This window comes from Sarcophilus harrisii, chromosome 1, assembly GCF_902635505.1.
Source record: "Sarcophilus harrisii chromosome 1, mSarHar1.11, whole genome shotgun sequence".
Lineage (NCBI taxonomy): Eukaryota > Metazoa > Chordata > Mammalia > Dasyuromorphia > Dasyuridae > Sarcophilus > Sarcophilus harrisii.
In genome coordinates this window covers 710778705-710803207 of record NC_045426.1, presented here as the reverse complement: position 1 = coordinate 710803207, position 24503 = coordinate 710778705, and the positions used below count along the sequence as shown (strand labels likewise).

General features: G+C 44.3%; 1 protein-coding gene across 1 annotated transcript in view; it reads right to left on the bottom strand.

Moving 5' to 3' along the window:
- The window catches only part of TANGO2 (transport and golgi organization 2 homolog), a 144816-nt gene that overhangs the window by 51569 nt on the left and 68744 nt on the right, over positions 1-24503 (bottom strand). Inside the window, exon 3 of the mRNA XM_031948998.1 lies at positions 3243-3331. Coding sequence (XP_031804858.1) covers positions 3243-3331 — 89 coding nt within the window. The remainder of the gene's footprint in view (positions 1-3242; positions 3332-24503) is intronic.

The window sequence follows — 24503 nt, the reverse complement described above, 5'->3', positions numbered from 1 at the left end:
CTTAACACAAGTGACCACAGGTTCTTAATCTGGTTCCAGTGAACTGTGGCCAGTCCCACCAAGCTGGAAAGCATTAAGAGCTGGATGCTGAGAGGAGCTGGCTGCCCACAGAACAGACATAAGCACAAGTCTAGCATATCAAAGGGCATCTGCCGCCACCCGAGGGTGGGGGAAAGTTGTCCTTCGTTCTTGAAGAGGGCCAACGTGGCGACACTATGTTAGAGCAGAGTTATAGCAGCTGGTCCACGTGAGCTCAGAACGCTCTGCCACAGGGCTGGTACAAGGAGTCCCCTTGCACATCTGGAGCGACTTCTGCGATACTTCAGAGCGCAGCACTTTCTCCGATGAGGGCCTGCCATGCTGAGTGGTCCCGTGCCTGTGTCTCCCATGTCATGCTATCGATTCTAAAGTACTTCAGAGGGACCTCAAGAGTGTTCTCGTATTGCTTTTTCTGACCCCTCGTGAGCGCCGGCTCCGTGTGAGTTTTCCATAAAACAATCTTTTTGGCAAGCGTGTGTTTGGCAAACAATGAGGCCGGCCCAGTGGAGTTGTGCCCTCTGTAGTAGAGTTGGAACGCCCGGCAGTTCAGTTCAGAAAAGAACCTCAGTGTCTGGTACCTCATCCTGCCAGGGGATCTTCAGGATCTTTCTAAGACAATTCAAATGGAAATGGTTCAGTTTCCTGGCCTGGTGCAGGCAGCACATTGTCCAGGTTTCACAGACACACAACCATGAGATCATGCAGACCTTCGGTTTGGGAGTCAGTCTAATATCTCTCCTCTCCCACATATGTCAACTTGCAAATAGGGGTGCCGACAGTGACGCCATCTCTGAAGCCAGAAGGTGTGGGACCCACACCAAGGGAACGGGCCCATCTGGAACATTCCCATTAGCACCCGGGCCCCCAAAGAACATGTCCCAAAAGAAGAGAATGGGGGAGGGGGAGAGGTTACTGGATGACCTAGAGAAATGTTGGCCTAAGCTGATCGGTACAGCTTTGGATTCTGCTGGCACGGGACAGCCAGCCAGCCACGACTGGCCACAGCCCCTGTTCCTAAACAATGGTTTGCCGATCCCTCAAAGCCTAATGCTCAGGCCCCATTTCGACTTCAAATCTTGCTCGGATGGAGTCGGTCACATTTAGATACAGCCAACAGGTTCTCACACTAGTTACAACTGCCACGAATCTTATGGAAGAAGAGGAAGAACCCAGCTAAAAATCTCTGTCTTTTCCATGCAGGCTCAGGATGGAGATTTCCTTCCCAAGGTCTAGGCCGCTCCGCCCTTCATTTCTCACTGTTCGTCCAGGTAGCGCCAGCCCCATTCATGGAGAAGACTGACCCTGGCTAGAGCTCTCCAGGCTCCCCCACTTTTTTACTTTAAAACGTTCATCCACACTCAAAAGGATCTATTGAGCCCATGTAGTATGCAAGGTCCTGGGCATAAACAGGTTTCTGCCCTCAAAGAGCTTACCATCTGGTGGGAGGGGAGGGAGAAAAACCCTGCACTTGGATGAAATGAATGAATATTTCTCAAAAACACTGTGAGATGGAGCGGATCAGACCCGAGGCCTAAGTTACACTCTCAGAGGACTCTAGGGCAGAAAAGTCAAACCTTAGGCCTGAGCCTCAGGAAGTCACGTGCCCCAGGAAACAGACCACAGCGCTGACCATTGGTCAATAGCTGCTTCCTTTCCATTTCATTCAATGAATCTAAAAATTCATTTTTAGGGGGGAGTGTACTTCCATCTTGGTGCTTTAGATACCCTTCCACCCTCAACACGCTCCCACTCTATTCTGAACTGCTCAGACACGATGTTGGCCCTCTTCTTGCACGAGCTGAATTAAAACTTTCTGTTGTACCTAGAGACGCCTCCAAGTACTCAAACTGGATAAGAGGGATTTAACATAACTCCATCCCACACATGCCCAAATAAAGATGATATAATGGGAAATGAAACAAGTACAGGTGCTTTTAAGAGGTAGGCACAAGGCGAGAGCCCTTGAAGTACCAGGAAGGGAGAATCCCTTCTGGCTGCGGAATTAGAAAAGGGATTACATGACTGTTAAAGGAAGGAGAGGATTTTGCCAGCCAAAGATGAGGCAGGAACAATGAAAACAGTCACAAAGTGGAATGGACTGCCTAGATGGGGCCCGGAAGATCCTCAAGTAGAGGCTTGTACTGGTGAACATTTAACAACCAGCTGTTTCACACTTTCCAGTTGAATTTGTATTATTAACATTTTCTCCATCATTTTCTTAAACCTAGGCAGTTAAGGAAATAATTGCCAAATAAATCAAGTCCTGATTTGTAGTCTTTCTTTCTTTTTTTTTTTTTTTTTTTTTTTTAGTAGTAGTAGTTTTATTATTTTTACCTTTATTTTGTTTTTATTTTTTATTTTATTTATTTTTTTGCTGACACAATTGGAGTTAAGTGACTTGCTCAGGGTCACAAACTATTTTTTATTTTTATTTTTAAAGATTTTATTTTTGAGACGTATGCACGGATAATTTATCATTGACCCCTGCATAATCTGGGGTTTCAGATTTTCCCCTCCTTCCCCCACCCCCTCCCTTAGAGGGCAAGCAATTCAATAGATGTTAAACATGTTAAAATATATCTTAAATCCAATATGTGTGTTTACCGATTTCTAAGTCATAAATCATGCTGAAAATTAACCAAAGGGCTCCCAGCTGACGCCAGCACATCCTTAAGAAGGAGACAGCCGCTTCTCTGGGACAGAGACGGGACAGCCCGAGATCCCACTTAACTCTAAGCATTTATGATTGTGGGTAGAAGGCAAACTTATGAACAGAGGCACAAAGCTACCTTTGTAACAGTATTATGTGATCAGGGAAGAGTCTGTAGGCCAATACCGCAGTGTTCCTAAAGCAGGAATCAATGAAGAAAAATAATGAGTTGTGGGCAGGTGTGTGGATGTGAATGATGGGAGAGAACCTCAGAACCAGAGTAAGAATTCCAGAAAGTCAGAGCCAGAGAGGACCACAATGCCACGGTAGCCACTGGACATCGAGGCCTTGGTGGGAAAGGTGCAAGAAACCAGAAAGAGGCCCACGAAGATGGACCGACCAGCAGCAAGAGCCCCAAATGGCTCATTGGGAGGTAGGTGATTTAAGAACATTCTGTGTCAGAGCCCGACCCAGGAGTGACCGTCATGGGGACAGGCCCCTTTCCTTGCGATCCCGGTACAGTCAAGCCCAATCACACTTTCTAAGAACTTACCGCTAAGGATCTCATTGTTGCTGCCCCAAAAGTCAGCCAGTTTGGATGGTCGATGGTAGAATTCATCTCTATTCGCCGCTAGGATGAGTCTGGAGGAAAAAAAAAAGAACCTCTGATTTACATCCAAACTTTTGCACTTCTTAAATGCGATTGCATTGGGAAGTGGCTGCGTCTGGGAATATATGCCTTTACTGCATCAAAAGACAAGGAGGGCAGCTTGTTCCACTCCCTCGTTTTATGGGGGGAAGGGAAAGGAAGGAAAGGAACTGTTTGTCATAACACTCCTGGGAGGCAGGGGGCTAGTATGATCCCCATTTTAAGATGAGGAAACTGAGGCAGACAGAAATGAAGGGTTTGCCCAGGAGTCACACAGCTAACGTGTGCCTCAGATTGGATTAGAATCCAATTCTTCCGACTCCAGGTGCAGCACTGTTCACTATGGCGCCACCTCATGGCCACAGATGAGAGACCATCTAACCCAGGCTTCCCAGCAGTCTATCCATCATGCCCCATGAACTCCTTTCAGAGCACACATCTTTCCGCCATTGCTTTCAGCCCCTCTCACGCCAGACTCCTGGAGCACATCCCAAAGGAGGAGATAGGGAAGAACCTATGGAGGCTGCACAGTGTGGGGGCCCCAGGAGCTGCAGGGGCCTCTGGAGGAGCATCCCCCAATGGAACAGGCGAGCTTGGCCAAGTGAGATTCTACAGCAATTGCCGATTTCCAGGGGCAGAAAATAGATCCCCCAAAGTGGGGGCCAACCTGGATAGCCCCTGGAAAGGCGTTGGGGCTTGTAGTGCCCCACAAAGGCCCAGCTTCTTGACATCAATGTTTTTCTAATGATGTTGTCTGGCTGCATGTTACAGGGCACTGCGATCTACAGAGAATTCAGGGAGCGGGTCCTCCAAGGTGCTGCAGAGAGGGGCATGATGGGAAAAGATGGGGTCCAGTAAGGGAATGAGAAGGAGCCAGGGCCCGTGAGGTCGGTTTTCCGCAGAAGATTTTCAGGGGGGCACAGACAAGAGATGATTCGGAGAGTCCCTGAGTGTAAGAATCAGTTGAAAGAGAATACAATGGCTTCTCATTTACCTTGTGGACAGTCCAACGGGTCAGGCCATTTCCCCAGTGACCATTCAGGGGCTGCTAAAGTCCTGACAACAAGTTCCAAATCTGGATCTTTAATCAATCAGCATTTATTAGGCACCTAAGTGCCAAGCAACGGGGATACAAAGACAAAGTGAGATTGCCCCTGACCTCAGGGAACCTCTATTTTATTTATCATAGAAGAGAAAATGGAGGATACACACAAAATAATACATGGAGACTGGGGAAGAGGACACTAAAAGCTGGAAGAAACAGGAAAGGCTTCCTGAAGAAGGGAGCTGGAGGGTTCTAAGAGGAGACCTGAGGAAGAAGAGCATCGTGGGCACATGAGACAAGGCAGTGCCAAGCCAAGGGAAAATCTGAAATGTCTACACAGCAGGAAACAGAGTGAGCTCTTTGACTGGAGGGTAGAGGGCATGATGGGAAAATGTGTCATCAATCAGTCAGCTTGAAGTGCCAGATGGAGCACCTTTCATTTGATGGTAAAAGCAATGGGAAGTCACCGATGCTTCTTGGTCAGGGAAGTGGCACCTGACTTTTAGGAAAATCAATAGGGTAGGAGTGTGGAGGATGGACAAGAGGAAGTCCCTGGCAGGTGAGAAATGAGGAGGGCCCAATAATGTCGGCAGTGGTACCAGTGGAGAGAAGGGGAATCTTAAATTCAGTTCAGTCTAAAATTTCTTTTTCAAATGCTCAAAAGGTTCCGATTCCTCCAACAACAACATGACCTGCTTTGTGTGTAATTTAATGAAAAGAAATGTGGAAAAACTGACATGACTTGAAATAATCCCATTTAGGACAGAAGGGGAGCCGGGACGTTTGGATTCCCAGAGTTTGCCTTCCTGGCTACTGAGTGGGAAGCACTGAGGGTTTAATGGATCTTTAAAGGAAATGACCATGATGATGACTGAAAATGCCGGTTTGCCAGGAGATTTGGGGGCGGTCTGGTCAGTGCAGAGCCCAGATGAACTATAGTGTCTGTTCAGCAGTCGGGATAATGCTTAAGAATTTTAATAGTACTAATGCTATCGTATCCCAATACAATAAACCTTCTCTTTACTTATACTTGTGACAACTTTCGTGCTTACCATTTATTTTATGAATAAGCAGTTCCATATCTGATTTCTGTTTCATGTGAATGACTGGATTTTGAAGCCCTTTCTACCCCTCTTGCTTGGAGGAGGACCCTAGTTAGCAGCCAAACCTGTGCTTTAAATCACTTCCCCCCTGGGGTTGCACGGTCTTGAGCGTAAGGAGAGAGTAAGGAGCCCGAACTGCTCAGGCTCCCCCCACAACTAAATCCAGGGAGACCCCTGACCTCCGTCTTCAGCTGAGAAAGCAGAAAGGGCCAGATTGGGTGATAAGAGGGGGAAAGGCAGTAAGGAAAAAAGTGAGAATTAGTGAAATGAAGGCACGTCACAATAAATTCAGCGTCTGTGTAAAGTGGGTTGGGCATTGCTGAATAATTCAGGAACCTTCATTTCCGAGTTATTTTGGAGAGTTAGTTTGCAAAGGAGTCCAAAACTAGAAGTCATGACCTGGATAAATGATTTTGTGTTAACCAGTGGTTTTGTTAAAGTGGCAATTGAGAGACCAGTGAAGTAAACACAAGACAAGTCGCTTCTCTCCAAATGTAGACTCTTGTTTTGTTCCCATTTCAGCCAAAGTACCTTTGCAAACCACAAAGTGCAATGATTATGACTGGGAAAATGCCCAAGAAGGATTTGTGGACACTCGGCGCACACCCAGAAATTAAGTGATGGGAAAAGGAGATATGGAGATTTTTGCTTGCTGCAATTAATTTTAATTATTTAAATAATGAGTCCAGCATAAAGTCATTCCCTGGAAATACAGCAGCTACTCCCTAAGGGCCCGCGGTGACCTTGGGGTGAGGTGGTAGGACTGACTCAACAGCCCTGAGCACACTAGCGACTCCTGCTGAGAGCTGCAGGAGCGAGAGCATCACCCGGATCAGCAGGGACAGACTAGAGAGCTAAATGGATGGACACAAGGGTGGACGGAACGTGGGAAGTACCTACTGTGTGCTAGATATCCAGTTAGCCCTGGGAGACGAATAAAAGCAAGCATGACAGGCAGCTCCCTCGAGGAGCTTATAATCAAACGGGAGGGAAGAAAACACACAAAATGGAGCCTTAGGAGGGGACAGCGTGGAGATGGGCTGGGGTTCTGGCCTGCCTTGCGATGGGCAGAGCCGTCCACGATGTGCTTTGCAGGCTTGGGACAAGGTCAAAGCAGGACTTCAAAAGGCCAGTGTGGTTCCAAGGGCAGAGCCCTATGTTCAGGTGGGGAGGGCAGGGAGGGGATGACTAGGGCAGACACTAAGGAAGACACCAAGAGAGTTCACATCATTGATCTAAACTTGGGAGGGGTCACAAAGGTCACCCTCGTGTTATTGTTATTTTTACATCTGGGGCATTAAGTAGTGAGCTGGAGATAATGCTGGGCCAAGAGTCTGAAGAAATTGACCTTGGGGATTCCACATGACCTCTGCCTGACTCAGCTTCCTCCTCTGTAAAATGGAGATAAGAACAGCACCTCCCTCCCAGAATTGTTGTGTATTGTGTAATCCGGGGCCATTCACAGAGTAAGTACTTTGTCCTTGTTTGCTGTGATGACGTGACAACAAAGAAAATTACTTAACTACATCAGCTTCCATAAAATGAGGATAGTAATGGCTCCTCCCAGGGTTGTTGTGAAGATAATGGGATAATATGGGTAAAGTGCTCTGTGAATCTTAAAGAGTTATCCAGAAGATCTCAGATTAAAGGAAGCTATCCATCCAGCTGAATTCTCTCCAAATTCTCCTCCAACCTTAAAATAAACCTCAAATCAAGTTTTGGAGAGGCAGTCAACAAAAGATAAGGATGCCATGACCAAGTGGGATTTATACCAGGAATGCAGGGCTGGTTCAATATTAGGAAAACTATTAGCATAATTGATTATATCAATAATCAAACTAACAAAAATCATATGATTATCTCAATAGGTGCAGAAAAAGCATTTGATAAGATCCAATATCCATTCCTATTAAAAACTCTAGAGAACAGAAATAAATGGAGTTTTCCTTAAAATAATCAGTAGCATCTATTTAAAACCATCAGCAAGCATCATATGTAACGGGGACACATTAGAACCATTTCCAATAAGATCAAGCATGAAACAAGGTTGCCCCCATCACTAATTACTATTCAATACTGTATTAGAAATGTTAGTTTTGGCAATAAGAGAAGAAAAAGAGATTAAAGGAATCAGAGTAAGTCATGAGGAAACCAAATTATCATATCATCTTGCAAAGACAATTCTAAGGTGCTACTACACACCTGTCAGATTGGCTAAGATGATAGGAAAAAATAATGACGAATGTTGGAAGGGATGTGGGACACTGATACATTGATGGTGGAACTGTGAGTGAATCTAGCCATTATGGAGAGCAATTTGAAACTATGTTCAAAAAGTTATCAAACTGTGCCTATCCTTTGACCCAACACTGTTTCTATTGGGCTTATATCCCAAAGAGATCTTAAAGGAAGGAAAGGGACCTATACATGTGCAAGAATGTTTATGGCAGCCCCTTTCGTAGTGGCAAGAAACTGGAAACTGAGTGGATGCCCATCAATTGGAGAATGGCTGAATAAGTTATGATATATGAATGTTATGGAACATTATTGTTTGGTAAGAAACGATCAGTGGGATGATTTTAGAAAGGCCTGGAGAGACTTACGTGAACTGATGCTAAGTGAAACGAGCAGAACTAGGAGATCCGTGTACATGGCAATGGCAAGATTATAGGACGATTAATTCCCACTGATCGTTTCTTATAGAACAGCAGACTCTCTACTGATCTAGTATCTCAAAGAGATCACAAAAGAGGGAAAGGGACATGTGGCAGCCCTTTTTGTAGTGGCAAGAAACTGGGAACTGAGTGGATGCCCATCAGTTGGGGATAGCTGAATAAATTATGGTATGTGAATGTTATGGAATACTGTTCTTCTGTAAGAAACCATCAGCAACATGATTTTGGAGAAGCCTAAATTGAAGTGAAGTGAAGTGAGTAGAACCAGGAGAACATTATACACAAGAACAGCAAGACTATGAGGTGATGAACTGTGAACAAATGTGGCTCTTTTCAACAATGAGACAGATGATTCAGGCCAATTCCAATAGAGTTAGGATGGAGAGACTCATCTTCACTTAGAGACAGAATTGTGGGGACTGAATCACAACACAGCATTTTCACCCTTTTTTCTGTGGTGGTGTTTTTTTTTTTTTTTTCCTTTCTCATTTTTTTTTTTTTCCTTTTTTGACCTGATTTTTCTTGTGCAACATGATAAATGTGGAAGTATGCATAGAATTGCACATGTTTTTATTTTTTTGTTTGTTTTAAATTGAAATTTATTTTTAAATTATTAAACATTTATTTTCTTCCATCTCCACCCCTAGAAAAACCCCTACACCCAAACTCATAACAAAAAGACCTAATCAAGCAAGACCCATTCCTATGGTTTTAAGTCCAAACATATATGTCTCATTGTATTAATGTATTAATCCATCAACTTCTCTGTTAAAAGGCCATCCCCTTCTTTCTGCCCCCATAACAATTATCCTAGTTCAGGCCCTCATTACTTTTTTTTTTTAATAAGATATATACATGGGTAATTTTTCAGCATTGACAATTGCAAAACCTTTTGTTCCAATTTTTCCCCTCCTTTCTCTCACCCACCCCCTCTCCCAGATGGCAGGTAGACCAATACATGTTAAATATGTTAAAGTCTATGTTAAATACAATATATGTATATTATGTCCAAACAGTTATTTTGCAATTGCACATGTTTTAACATACATTGTATTACTTGCTGTCTAGGGGAGGAAGTGAGGGGAGAGGAGGGAGAAAAATTTGAAACACAAGGATTTGCAAAGGCAAATGTTGAAAAACTATGTATGTATTTTGAAAATAAACAGCTATTATTAAAATTAAAAAAAATCTTAGGAGGTCAGCTGGAGAGATCTATAATACTTGGATGGGTACTGGCCTGGAGTGCACAGGGAGAGAGCACCAGCAGTGGCTGTGACAGTAGAAGCAACAGCAACAGCAACTTCAAGAGCTCTCAGTCCAGAGACAGTTAGGAGACTAGATAATTGGTCAGAAAAAGATTACAGAAGATCCTTTGCTGGCACTAATTGGCAACTCTATTACCTATATATAGTTCTGGATTGTAGCTCTAGGGTAAAGAAGAATATCTGTGGTCAGTCCAAAGGAACAGGGGCCTTTCCTAGATAAGGACTGGAGTATAGATCAGGAGAACAGTGATCATACTTTTCTCAGGATCACACCATTTTAGAAGTACCAGAAATATGCAGACCCTCCAGAACTAACTCTGAAAACAGTAGCATGAAAAAGCCTAAAGCTTGGGACAGTTTCCCCCCAAAACCCAACTTTAACATTAAATTCAAAGTCAAGAAACAGGATGAAAAAATGAGCAAACAACAACAACAAGAATTTGACCATAAAAAGCTACTACGGGGCAGGGAAGACCAAGACATAAACTCAGAAGATGACAACAATGTGAAAACAAGCATAAGCAAAGCCTCAAAGAAAAATTCTAATTGGACCCAAGCACAAGAAGAATACTCGGAACTTAAAAGATGGATGAGAGAGGAAAAATTGGGAAAAGAAATAAGAATGATGCAAGAAAAATATAAAAGAGAACGAACAGTTTGGGGAAAAAACCCACAAAAATATGGAAAAACCTAAATGACTATTAATTAGGAAAATGCAAATTAAAACAGCTTTGAGATACCACTTTATACTGATCAGAAACAACAAATACTGAAAGGAATGAAGGAAAATAGGAACACTAATGAATTGTTGTAGAGAGTAGTAAGTAAACTGTCCAAGCATTCTATGCTTGTATCAAAGAACAAAGAAAAGGACCTAGATGTAAAAAAAAAAAAAAAAAATGATGTCAGCTCTTTTGTGGGGACAAAAGGTTGGAAATCAAGGGGATAGTCATCAATTAAGGAATGCCTAAAGAAGTTGTGGTGTATGATTGTGATGGAATCCTTATTGTGCTATAAGAAATGAGTAGGCCAGAGAGTGGGGGGAAGTTGATTTCAGAAAAAACATGGCAAGACTTATATGAACTGATGTAAAATGAGGTGAGGCAAACCGAGAGAGATCATTGTGCCTGATAAACAGCGATGTTGTAATGATGATCAATTGTGAAAGACTTGGTTATTCAGATTAAGACAATGATCCAACACAATTTCAAAGGACACATGGTGAAAAAATGCTATCCCCCCCTCTGGAGAGAGAAAACTGATGAACTCTGAATGCGAATTGAATTATAGTTTTCTCACTTTATTGTTCTTGCTTTTAAAAAAATTATGGCTAATACAGAAATATGCTTTGCAGGATTTCCCATGTATAATTGATATCATATCACTTGCCTTCTCAATGGGTGAGGAAGGGAGAGAACATGGAACTCAACATTTTAAAAGGATGAAAAAAAATGAATAAGTAATAAATTAGAAAAATAAAGAATGCTGCTGCTGGGGAGTCACACACATACACACAAAAGGAGCTTCATAAATGCTAGCCATTATACAAAAAGAAATTGAGACCCAGGAAGCAGATTATTTGCCCAAGGTCATCGAGGTAACATAAATGGGATTTCACCTCAGATTTAATGACTCAAGAGCCAGTACTCTCGCCACCACACCTGGGACAAGGAGACACAACTTTCCTAGCTGCCTTCTTCAAAGTCAAGGAATTGCTGAAGCGACACAGAAATCCACAAAGGAGGAAAGTTCTCCTTGGGAAGCTGAGACAATGCAAGTTTGCCCTTCTTGCACTCCTGAGGCATTCTGGAGGCTGACTCCCAATGCAGACAATCCAAACCTAAAGGCACAAGAAATTAGCCCAGATAATCCCCCAGCAATTAAAAGCACCCCTTCCTCCGTATTAAATATCCTGGTTAATCTCTCTCTCTCTCACACACACACACACACACACACACTCTCACATACACATCATGCTAACACGTTGGTGCAGCATGACATCTGAAAAGCAGTGAGGAAGAACAGGGAACAGAGTGGTGAACTTGGAATCGGGAAGACTGACAGTTGCTAATTGTGCAATAAGTATCACTAAGCAAGTCATTTCAGGATTCCAAGCTTCAGTTCCCTCTTCCATAAAATGGGGCAAACCATATCAGTAGCTGAAGGCCAGTAGGTGGCGCTGCAGTGGATAGAGCACTGAGCCTGGAATCGGGAAGACCTGAATCCATATGTGACATCAGACATTTATTAGCTTTGTGACCCTGGGCAAGTCCCTTCACCCTGCTTGCCTCTGTTTCCTCAAAGGTAATATGAAATGGAGAAGGAAATGGTTCTAGTGTCTGCCAAGAAAACCCTAAATGGGGTCATAGAGAGTGGGACACAATTAAAAAATGATTAACAAAAATATCAGCAGCACCAGCTTCCCAACATAGAGCACAAGAGAATGGGCTGAAAGCCTGGATGGGGAGGGTTTTGCAGACATCCAAACATTTGACGATGTCAGGCCCAAATGTTGTTATTTCATAGCCCAGCTCCTGGGTAAGCTATTCAATACGTTCCTGGTTAACAAAAGCAAGTCATTGAGTGAGACGTAGTGGCTCCAACGCGCACCTCTGCTGGGCGGAACAAATCAAATTTTATTTGTCTCCAACAGCATTTCACAGCAATAATTAGTCTTTGCACTGACTTCTAATTTAGCCTTGTTATCCCAACATTAACAAATCATATTTTTCTTATAATCTACGATATTATTGTCACCAAAATTTAAACGGGCCTTTCTCCTCTCCAACCAATTTCCCCCTGTCTGGGGTGTTCCTACCCATTTTATTAACACTAGTTTCAGGAGTAGGCGCGTGTGTGTGTGTGTATGTGTGTGTGTGTTCATGTAGAGGACCCTTCACAAAATAATGCTTTTAAATACATAAAATTGCAAAAGAAACTAATTCTATTGGAATAAAGATAGAATTTGTTTCCCCATCAAAGTTCATGATTCCAAGTTAAGAACTCCTGCTCTCCGAGAAGTCCTACTTAGTGGGAAAACTACTAGAATTGGAGTCTCGGAATCAAGGTCTTTTGAGATGGAATCCAGGTGTGATGAATTAAGACTCACAGACTATGTGTTGGGTATTGTGTTGTGTGCCAGGGATCCAAAGTCCCAAATGAAAACAGTCCCTGTTCTCAAAGAGCTTGCAACTGAAGGAGGAGAGAGAGATGTATACATTTGTGACGACTGCGTTAGCACCCAGAATACCTTAGAATCAGCTGGAGTCAGGATAAGCAAAAGTCTTTAGTCTTTATTCTTGGTCTTTAGGGGTAGAAGTGAAGGGGATCATCCACAACCTCCTTCTTCCTCTTCTTCCATCAAAGTGACCCTGGCTAGTCTTACTCCACCCCCCAATCCCTCCTACAATCCTCTGAATACACCAATCATCGAGCCAGCACAGGACAGTGGGAAGGGCCATTTTCCAACCATATGCCCATAGAGTATTGTCCAATCGGTAGTTAGCCTCAAGTGCTCGGCAGTCCCGACTTCAGTGCATCGACTCAAGAGTTTCAGCCCTCTACATACATTGATAAGTAAATTAAAAACTATCTACAAATACAGTACCTTTTTTTGGAGGGGGTGGGGATAGAAGAACATCTAGAGCTGAAAGACTTCATGTAGAAAGGGTTAGGAGGGAGCCAAGATTTCAAGTGGTGCAAGGGAATAGGGAGAACACCTGCTACTGGGGAGGGGGGGGCGGGGCAAGTGGTCACTGCAAAGGTAAGGAGGTGGAAGAAGAAATGTTGCACCTGAACAGCAGCCAGGAGGCTAATTTGACTGGAATATAAAATGTCAGGAACCAGTAGGACATCAGTCTGGAAAGGTAGACAGAAGCACCATCACGGAGGGTTTTACAGGCCAAATGGAGACATTGCTTAGAAAAGTTAATCTTCTATGAGGCTTCATTAGGAGAGACAAAGTATTCAGGAAGAGGAAGATGTAAATCCTTGGCAGAGGAGATAAGGCACAATTCCCAGATAACACTAAGAAAAAAAGGAATATGAGGAGCGCCTACATCACCAGCACTTAGATGATGATAAATATCATGAAATACTCAGGGAAGCAGCTGAGAGCACAAATCAGCAGGACTTGCTAAGGGATAAAGAACACGTGGAGGGCAGAGAAGAGAAAAGGCAAAGACGGTTGCTCTGGGAAAGATGGTGGCATCAGCAACAGTCAAGGAGTCATTAGGGAGGGCCCACCTCAGGCCATGAGGGTCGTGGAGGAGCTCCCAACAGTGGGCGTTCTCTGTGCCGTTGTGGGCTAAGAGAAAATGTGGGGGTCTGCACCTCTCTGGCAGTGTGCCTCTGGGTAGGCTCTGGGTTCTTATTCTGCGTCTGCGCCCTTCGGGATGTCTCTGACCCCTAAGTGTCGGTGAGGCGTCAGGGCACCTGTTTACAGCTCCCCTCCAGCATCCTGCCCATGGGCCGCCACCAGCTCAAGTTGCTTCTGAGTCCGGTTCTTTTGTGGGAGTTATCTTTGTGACCATTGGCAGCCACAACCACAATCGCCACCCAATGACTTTTCCATATAACTGCAAGTCATTGTGTGTTACCAGACATGGATTAATCAAAAACAGAAAGAGAATGACAAAGTTTTAAGCCCCCATTTCTCAGAAGCTTCCAACTTTCTTCAGACAGACAGACAAAAAAGAGGAGTCTGGAAATTGTTGAATTATGAGCAGACGCGGCACCAGGAGGAGGGAGGGCATTAAAATTAACAACATCTCAATCTCCCTTCCAAAGAACAGAAATTACTTGTTTAAATCAACATTTATAAATATGGGAAATAATGCCATCTCTCTGGCTATTAAAACAACAACGCTTCTCATCTAAATCCATTTGATCTGTGGTGTAATATTGACTGAAAAGATTAGCTTAACGGTTTGAACATAAATAAAAACAATTATTCTCTTTTCATTCCAAGTGTTGAAATGGCTCAGCAGTTAATCAACACATTTTCTTGTTAAGGATGCTGCCAAACAGAATGCCAAGGTGCTCTTCGAGCTGGAAAAGAAGCGAGCACTTCACAGGGAAGCCCACTGTTTGCACTTTTTATAATATATATATATATATATATATATATATATATATATATATATATATATATATATATTTTTTTTTTTTGGTTGTTCTTTTCTTTTCACCTGTTTCTTTTTTCTTTTCTTTTTCTTTTTACAATACAACTAATAGAGAAATATGTTTTGCATGATCGCACATACATAACCAATATCAACTTACCATCTGAAGGGGGAAGGAAGATAATTTGGAACTCAAAACATTTTTTTAAATGGTAAAAATTCTTTTTACATGTAACAAAAAATTAAAAACTAAAAAAATTGTATATATGTGTGTGTACATACATTTTTTTAAGGTGAAGGTAAGCCCACATGGATGATCTGCTTGGCCACCCCCAAGGGAAGGGGACGGAGACAAACTGAGAAGGCCACTCCCCTTCCAGGAAGTGACTGTACACAGCAGCAAGAAAACATGTGAAACAATCCAAGGACATGCATTTATTCAAGAGGATTTTAGATATATGAAGGGTGAGCCACAAACAAGATAGAAAGAGAGAGAGATGGGGAGGAAGGGAAGAGAGATGGAGGAGAGAAGGGAAGGAAGGAAGGAAGGAAATGAATGGGATTGATGATGAAGTTTTCTCAGTCTGAATCTAGGCCTCTTTTACATGTGATCCCTATTCCCAGAGTCAGAAGGTCAGACCCTAAGCCAGTGATAGGAAGTTACAGGAAGTGATGTGACCCACAGGAAGCAGACAACATTGGTGACCATTGGCCAAGGCTGGTTACTTCCTTTTAGTGTATCCAATGGAAAGGCTTGGGTTTTTTGCTATTTAAATGCTGACAAGCTGGAAGCTTCTCAGGTTCCACAGCACACGGTAGCAGCTGGGATGGCTCCCAGGTGTGCTTGCCTGGGCCTCTTCCTGCAGGGACTAAATAAATACTTTCTCTTTATACCTGAAGATGTCTCAGATTAGTTAATATGGGAAAGTTAATTGGAAGGGTCTAGCATCCATCCCACACAAAAGAAAGGAAAGGAAGATAAGAAAGAAGGAAGGAAGGAAAGAGTGAAGGAGAGAAGGAAAGAAGGAAGAGAGATAAAGAAAGAAAAGAAAGAGATACAGAGAGGGAGAAAGAGAGGGGGGGAAGGGAGGAAAGAGAAAAACAAAGAAACAAAGAAGGTGAAATAAGCATGGAGCTAGGATAGTCAGGGAAACAAGGCCAAAGTGCCCCAGGATTCTGCCCTGGCACCATAACAACATCTGTAATTCGGTGTTCATTTCACATTTAGGAAGGACCAGGGCCTGAGGGAGGCTGTGAACAGATTGTATCCTTGAAGGCTTCTTTTAATAAAGTTAGCTTTATTTATATTTCATTAAATATTTCCCAATCACATATAAAACAATTTTAACATTCATTTCGTAAAATTTTGAGTTCCAAATTCTTTCCTTCCCTCCCACCCTCTCTTCTATCCACTGAGAGGCAAGCAATAATATGATACCATTTAGACATGTCAAGTCTTGCAAAATATATTGCCACATTAGCTATGCTGCAAAAGAAAATACATAAAAATCCCCAAGGAAAATAAACAAAGTTAAAAAAAAATTACATTTCAACCTTCACTCAATTCATCAATTGTCTCGCTGAAGGGAGATGTATTTTTCATCATGAATCTTTTGGAACTGTCTTGGATCATTGTTTTGTTCAGAATAGTTAATTCTTTCACGGTTGAACAACCTTACAATGTTGCAGTTACTCTGTACAATACTTTCCTGGTTCTGTCCCTTCACTTTGCATCAGTTCATATGAGTCTTTTTGGTTTTTCTTAAACCCTCCTGCTTGTCACCATCATTTACCGCAGCTTGTCCAGTCATTCCCTAATTGATGAACATCTCATCAGTTTCAAATTTTTTGCCACCATAAAAAGAGCTACTATAAATATTTTTGTACAAATATATCCTTTTTCTTTGATCTCTTTGGGATACAGACCTAGTGCTGATATTGCTAGATCAAAGGGTATACAGTTTTAACAGTTCTTTGGGCTTACTGTCAAATTGCTCTCTAGAAAAGTTGGCTCAGTATGCAACTCCACCAACAGGGTATTACTATCCCTAATTTTCCACAAGCCTTTCTCAATTTTTTTTTTTTTAAAACAATAGCTTTTTATTTTCAAAATCCATGCAAAGATAGTTTTCAACATCACCCTTGCAAAACTTGGTATTCCAAATTTTCCTTCCTTTCTTCTCCCCTCTCCCCAGATAATCCAATACAGGTTAACCAATACAGGTTAAACATATGCAATTCTTTTAAACATATTTCCATATTTATCATGTGGGGAAAAAAAAAAACATATACTCTCCTCCTCCCAACTCCAGTTTCAATCAAGTCCTTTCCTAACTATTCCATACTTGAATTGGTACAGAAAGTTGAGAATGGGTGTGTATTATCTTTTTTTCCTTTTTTTCTCTTTCTTTTTGTTGTTTTATTTTTTATTTTTAAAGCTTTTTATTTTCAAAACATATGGATTGATAATTTTCAACATCTACCCCTGCAAAACCTCGTGTTCCAAATTTTTTTCCTTTCCTACCCTTACTCCCTCCTCTAAGTAAGCAATCCAATGTGTTAATAAACATGTGCAATTCTTCTATACATATTTCTATAATTACCATGACACGCAAGAAAAATCAGATCAAAAAGGAAAAAAGAGGAAAAAAAGCAAAAAGCAAACAAACAACAATAAAAAAGATGAAAATACTATGTTGTGATCCACACTCAGTCCCCATAATCCTCTCTCTGGGTGCAGATGGCGCTCTCCAACACAAGACCATTGGAACTGGCCTGAATTATTTCATTGTTGAAAAGAGCCAGGATGTGTATTATCTTTAATTAAAAGAAATCATATTTGAAAAGCACTTAGCATAGTGTCTGGCACATAGTGGTGACTTAATCAATGTTTCTATCTTTCTTTCCTTCCTTCTTCCCCATTATTGGGGGAGAAGAAAGGAAGACAATTCTAGATTGGGAGGTAAAGAAGATCACAGCATGAGAAAAGCCACTAGCAAGCTATGGAATGGGTTAAGTCTTGTGAGATGGATAATAAATGAGTTGGTTTATTAAGGAGATGAGATGGAAAACAGAGAGATGAGGCTTAGGAATTTGCTCCTTCAAAGAGTTGAGATAAAGATTATTTTGAAAATCATAGAACATAAATGCACACGTATATATTAAGTCCAAGTTGGAAAGGAATTATGATTGAGGTTAGATAGTGAGGTTCTCCAGGAATCAAACCTTGGAACATTACAGAGAACCCTAGAAGAGTTAAAGAGTTAAAGGAGTTTGGTTTGATCATCTACACATGGAAGACCAAGTGGATGAAGCCCCATTATGATACGCAGTTGAACAGGCAATTTATAGAGCTTGTCCATCTCTAGACAGATAATACATAAGGGCAAAAAAATAAGGCCAGATTTAAACAAGGGAAAGGGAACAAGCTGGATTGCCTACAAGAAATCACAAAATTTTTTTACAGATCCCCCCCACCCCAAAACAAAGGCCCTTCTTTTAAATAGCAATATTCTATTGTTTTGTTAAATAGTTAGCTATTTAGTTAGCTATGTCCTAAGGAAAGGAGAGAACATCCCTCAGAAACCACTCAAGGAGAGGGTTAATGTTCCTCTGAAGAATAATCCTATTTCTTTATTCCCATCTGGTCTCTCAGAGGAGAGGAGAGGTGCATTTGGTTGGGTGCTGTGGCCATAGCTCAAGGATGAGGCCGGAGCTGGAAGGGAAGGCAGAGAAGTTTCTAGAAAATGTAGATTGGAGTGGGGAGAGAGAAGCAAAGTATGATGGGTTTGCTTTCCCAGATACCACCTCTGGGAAGCTAAAATTTCCAAAGATATCCTGGAAACATTTCCAAGTTGTTTTCCCTTTCCCTGGGAGCTGCTAAACTGCAGAGTTTTAATTGTGAAAGGTCACTGGTACAATTTGGGTCAATCCTCATTCTTTCACATGGAAGTTAACCATGGTTTGTTATGGAAATCCCCATGTTACCTTGAATCTCAGGGCACTCCAGGCACTGTTGGGAGGGGACAGAGGGTCAGAGACTCCCAGACCTAGAGCCCAGAGATCAGCTCATACAACCCACTCCTCTGAGAGGTCCAGGACTGGCCCAGGGTCTCTGAGATGCACAGCTGGGTCCTACGGTTCCAAATCAGGCTTCTCTTTCGGCAGCAGCACGCTGACATAGGGACAGGGCAGAGCTCCCAGCTTGTATAAGGTGCCTACTGCGTTTCAAGCCCTGGACCAAGTGCTTTCCAATAATTTTCTCCCTGACCTTCCCAATCCCAGGAGGAAGCCGCTATTATTATCACCTATGCTTTACAGGTGAGGAAATGGAGGTTTAGCCAGACTCTGTGGCTGGATTTAAGCTCAGGCCTTGGTGCCCTGGCTTCTGGGCTCTCTCCACTGTCCGACCTGACTGGCGTGGGACTCACAGGAGCTGAGTAAGGTGAAAGTGAGGAGGAAAACTGGCATGGAGGCGTCCCCGAAGGGCTCGGGGGCAGGTCGTGCTGGCCTCCGTGCAGCCTCAGTGCTGGCGTGGCAGAGGCCGTTACTCTGCTCATGATGTGGGTTTGTGGACAATGAAGTCTAAGGGAGGAAGCTGGGAAAGAGCAAGGAAAGCGCTCACTCTGGGCTTAGCCCAAGTCCCTGCCTTCCAGGACCCCCCATGCTAACATATGGGGAAGGTCCAGCAGCAGGGCCCATGGAAAGGCTGCCAGCAAAGCAGATGCTCAGGCCTCCGTGTCCTCCCATCTGATAAGGCCAAGCTTTGGTGGCCTTGACCATCTTGGCAAAGACAAGGTCTTTAGTGGCCAGATCTCTCTGATCTGGGTCTTCAGGAGCCATGGCTGTGGCTGCCATAGGAGAGATTGTCTCCCAGGATGATGGAGGAGGGTGCTGGGCTCAAGTACCCTCCTTAAAGGTCTTGGGTTCAGGGTCCTGGGCTTTCTCCATGTGGGTCTGAAGAGAGACAGGGATCAGGAGTGGGAGTGTTCTAGCCCCTCTCCCACTGCTGGTTTAGCTGGGCTGGCCCACCTTCCCCGCGGGCAGCCAGTCACAGGCTGACCCTTTCTCTGCAGGAGCAGCTTCCTTGGAGAATGGCCTGGAGGGTATTCTGCCTTCCCCAGCTCTTGTAGAAGGAAGCAGCTCTGGTACCTGTTGGTGGGGCTGCTGTAAATAGGGCTTTTCTAATCCCATCTGAGGTGGCTAGGCCCTTGGCTTTGGACAGAGGACAACACAACATTGAAGTCTGAAACGGAAAACGAGGGACCAAAAGCCTCGGTCTTCTGGCAGCCAGACAGGATTGGCAACCACGTCTAACATATGACCCTTACTCATTTATTTACGTTTCTCATTTAAGTGCTTGACAAGGCAGTGGGAAGTGGGAAGCATTTTGAGCCAGAGCCCTGGTTTTGAATGCAGGCTCTGGTACTAAGCAATGACTCCCCTAAAGAGGCAGGATGTGAATCAACAGCCATGAGCACCTACAAGTGAATGACTCCATACACACAGTGTCAGTAGAAGGACGCCTCCGAAGGGAAGGCCCTAGCTGCCTGTGTGACTTCAGACAAAGGACTCTCGCTCTCTGGCCCGTCTCCTCGGGTCTAACGTGAAGGGTTGGGCTGTATGATTCCAAGAGTTCCTTTCAACTCCACATCCGATGATTTAGCAACGGAAAAGAGTAAATGTCATCTCAATCTCCTGGGAAGGGGAGAGAACAGAACCTGCGAGGTGAAGCTCCATCATTCTAGGCCCTCTGGAACATCTTCTCCACTAGGAGAAGTGGTGGCCAGTGCTCTTCCAAAGGCCAGTTGGTCACCCCAGTACACCTTGATTTCCTTCTCTGGCAGTGATTAGGCCGGGAGATCAGGTGCTGCTGTAGCTTAATGTACATCAAGATTGTGTGGAATTCTTCAACAAAAATCTCCCAAGCTAGGCTTGGGATTCAGTGGAGAATGGGCAGGTGGCCAGACAGTCCCGTTAGGTCATTTTGTTAATAGCCCAACAGTGAGCATGTAAGGGATGGGCCAGCACCAAGGCCGGAGGGACAGTAAGTGCTATCCACCTGAAGAACAGTTATTTGCCACCTCAGGAGCACTCAGTCACTGGCTAAAGCGCGGAGCGTTCCAACGCTTTGTCCTTGGTGCTGCTCTGTTCAACGGTTTTATCAAACTAAAGGACAGTCAAGATCTAAAATGCTCTCAACGGGCTAGAAAACCCCAGACCAAATCAAAGGGATGAGATGAAGCGGAGGTCAACGTAAAATCCTACACTTTCCTCCCAAAAAATCACCTTTACAAGTATAAAGTGGGGGAGATGTGCTTGTACAAGTGTTTCTACGACAAAGATCTGGGGGTTTTGGTAGACGGGAGGAATTTCCAATCTACGGGGAGCCAATGTCCCAAGGCAGGACGATGCTGAAGTGATGGAGGAACAACTTTGGTGACAAGGTGACCGAAAGAAAGACCTCAGATACTGGCTGTGTGACTTCTGGGTCAGACCTGATGGCCTCTAAACACCCCTCCTGGCTCTGTGAACCGGGCCAGGACAGACCCAGGGCTGCTTGTAGAGGGACTTCCTCCTCAGGAGTCTGGCTGTGGGAAAGGAAGTAATGGCTCCTGAGGCTGAATGGAGAACAAAGTCAAAGCCGCCTGCAGCAAAACAAAAGTGTGTGAGGGGGTGAGCTCAAGACCAAGCCAGGGAGCATTTCTAGAACACTTTGAGGTAGTCAAAGCACTTCACCTGCATCCCCCCATTTTTTCTTACAACTAATCTTGGAAAATGGCACTATTATTATTTCTATTTTACAGATGAGGAAATTGAAGCTGGAGAGGTGCATGACTTGCCCAGGGGCACCCAAGGATTACGTCTTTGAGGCAGGATTTAAACTCAGGTCTTCCTGATTTCAGACCCAGCATGTGATCCACCTAGTGGGTGCTCGCCAGAACTACTAAAGGAGCTGGGGATGTTTGTCGGAGAAGAGAAGGCTTAGGGAAGTTCTGCCCTGACACCAGCCTGCAAGTGCCCGGAGGGTTGTCAGGTGGCAAAGGGACCAAGTCCCTTCTGCTTAGACCCACAGGGCCCTGGGAGGAATAAGGGCAAGTTCCCAAAAGGCAAAGTGAAGCTTTCTCTAAGAAGAGAAAGGAGATGCTCTGGGTATCATAGACTTCTTGTTCACCTCCAGGTTGGTCCCTGCCACCTCCAAGACTCCGGGACTCTGCGGGATGCCCATGGGCAGGGGCAGAAGCAATTTTTCCACCCCAGTTCCTCTGCTTCTGCCCACTACCCCACAGTCTTTTCTTTTCTGTGCTCCATTCTCTCCATGAGTAGGAGAGTGCCTGGGAGTCAGTTTTGCCCTCCCAGTAGAGGGACATCTTTGGAACCCCTTTAGCTTCCCTGCCCACAAAATGCAGGAGCCAGGCTGAATCCAAGGAGAAGCTTCTCACCAAATAGAGCCATCCCACAATGGCCTTGGGTCACTTAGGAATCCTGGACCCTAGGCTGCTGGGGCTCCAGCTTCCGGGGCAGCCAGGACCTGGAGGGGCCTTTCCAGTTCTCAGGTTCCAGGATCCTATGACGTCTCTATCAGCTTTTATAGTCAAGGAGCAACCGTTCCCTTCCGCTTTGGAGTTCCTTTGTGGCAGCACTCAAGAGTTCCAAACCCAGGGTGGCTCTTAGGGAGGAAGTAAATCACGAGACAGATGACTTGAAATATGTGCTATTGATTGCAGAAAAAGTTCACTTAGCAAATGCACTTCCAAACAAATGGGAATACGACACGGGGCCGGCACCTTCCTTTCAGGGCCCTATCAACCTGACAGATTTGACTTTGGCCAAGAGCAGGAGGGGAAGACATAGAGCAGATGCAGTAGCAAACCCTGAGCGGAATACTGAGCAGATCCAGGACCTTTAAGTGCCCTTTTCCATTATATTGACTTAAAACCAAGTCATCATTGGATGTGATGAAACTATTTTTAGCTCAGAGTCTTTTTGCCACTTGGACTATCACGTGGTCTAGAGCAGAGACAGTAGCTGGCAATGAATGGAAAGCAATCCCTTGGATCAAGCCACACTCTGCAGAGGGGGAGGAACCATCATTTCTATGCCGTGACTTGCTGGGGGGAAGTAGGGGAATCTCCCTGTCCCCAAAACAGTTCCTGTACCAGTTGCTGCCAGTGCCCAAAATTCACAGAATGACGGTGGTTCAGGGCTCGCCATTTACTTGAATAGAGTTTGGTCTCGAAGCTCTCTCACTAATTATTATTATTATTTTTAACTTCTATGTCCACCCAGGCTTCCTTTGAGAACACTTATCCCTTACATCCCTAAATCCCATCCAAGCACTCAGCCCAAAGACATCAAATCCAGCCCAAGTTTTATTCGATTTGACAGAAAAGACCAAGGATTTTAAAAATTAAAAACATTAAAAACAACTAACTCTCCCTTCTCTCCAGTGAGCCTGAGATTCCTCTAGGGAATTAACCATTGTCCCCAAATCATGGTGGACCCTGGGAATGTGGGCCCCCTCAGCAAGCGTTGGCCTCACTCCCTAGCTAGAAGTGCAGAGGTGATATCACTCAGCTACCCAGGAAAGAGCCATCTTGGCTTGCTCCTTCATATCCTGGTTCTGGGGCCTGGCCCAGAGACACATATCAGAGTTCAGGAACTTGACACCCTCCTATTCCCTGATGCTTCTGCTGAGTGGTTCCCTAGAGTGGCTTCTGGGCCACCAAGCTATGGAGGCTTCCCTCCAGGAAATCAAGGTCTGCAGATGTTTCTTTGGCTCTCTCGTCTCCTTTTCCTTTCAAAGGCCAACTGACTAACCAGGACCCCATCAATCAAGCGCAAAGTGGGGTCAGTGGGTCACTAGGCCCATCTCATGAAGGAGCCATCTCAGTAGCAGCAACCCTGTTAACTTTATTCACAAAGTAATTCTGCCACGGATATCTCACAGGAGATAATATTGTGCTTTACAACAATAGCATCTTAACGATGGAAGAGTTCTTTGGTGCTGGAACCCTGTCACCCTGTAAGATCATACCAGCTCCCTTTTAAGTCCCCTCTGTCCCTCTTCATCTCTCACCCGGCTCCACTCCTTCAGACTTGTCCATCAGGCCTGGAGCCTGTACCTCCCCTCACCCCCTCCGTTTCAGCCCCCTTTTGTAGGATGTCTTCCTCCATTACATTGTAAGCATTTTGAAGACAGGCCCTGCCATTTTTCCAGCATCGGGGGCTTTCACCATTAACCACACAGTTCTCTGAAGGAAGTGGTGCACTTGCCCTGAGGTCACATGAAAGGTAAGGGCTTGGAAGTGGGAAAAAGATGATTTTCACTGGGAGAGGCTGGAGAAAGCTCCAAAGAGAAAGCTTGGAGGATTGGGGTGTCTGAGCCAAGTTCAGGGCACAGAAGACATTCTTCAGTTTTTCCTGATTGGCCACAGTCAGGTCAGAATGCTCCCTAAGGAGGTGGAAGCATGAGAGCTCGAAAGTCTGGGGGAGATGGGACTCGCCATTGGGACAGGTGGCTGGTTCCAGTCCAAACAACCATGTGGAAACTGGCTGGGGAGGGCAAAAGGGAGGAAACAATTTCCAGCCATAAGCAACTGGGGGCTACAACTGTAAATTAAAAAATAGATATTTCAAGTAGCTGAAGCCTGAAGAACTGATGACTCGAGTGGGCACTCAGTGGGCACACAAAAAGGGCGGCCTGTCCCATGTCACTCACTCTTTTCCTTTCAAGGTGACATGCTGGTCTTGACGTGGGGTCAGTGAAGGTGGCCACTGACTGTAATAAGGCCATGGCCTCACGTTGTGATCATGTAGCTGCTCATTGTTTCTTTGTGCTTAGTCTTTCCTGACCTTAGAGGAATGAGAGTGTTGAGTTGGGAGGGTCCAGGGAACTCCATCAGCAGCAGAGACGAAGGGCCTCAGGATGAGTGGGAATGGCTCGAGACGCCT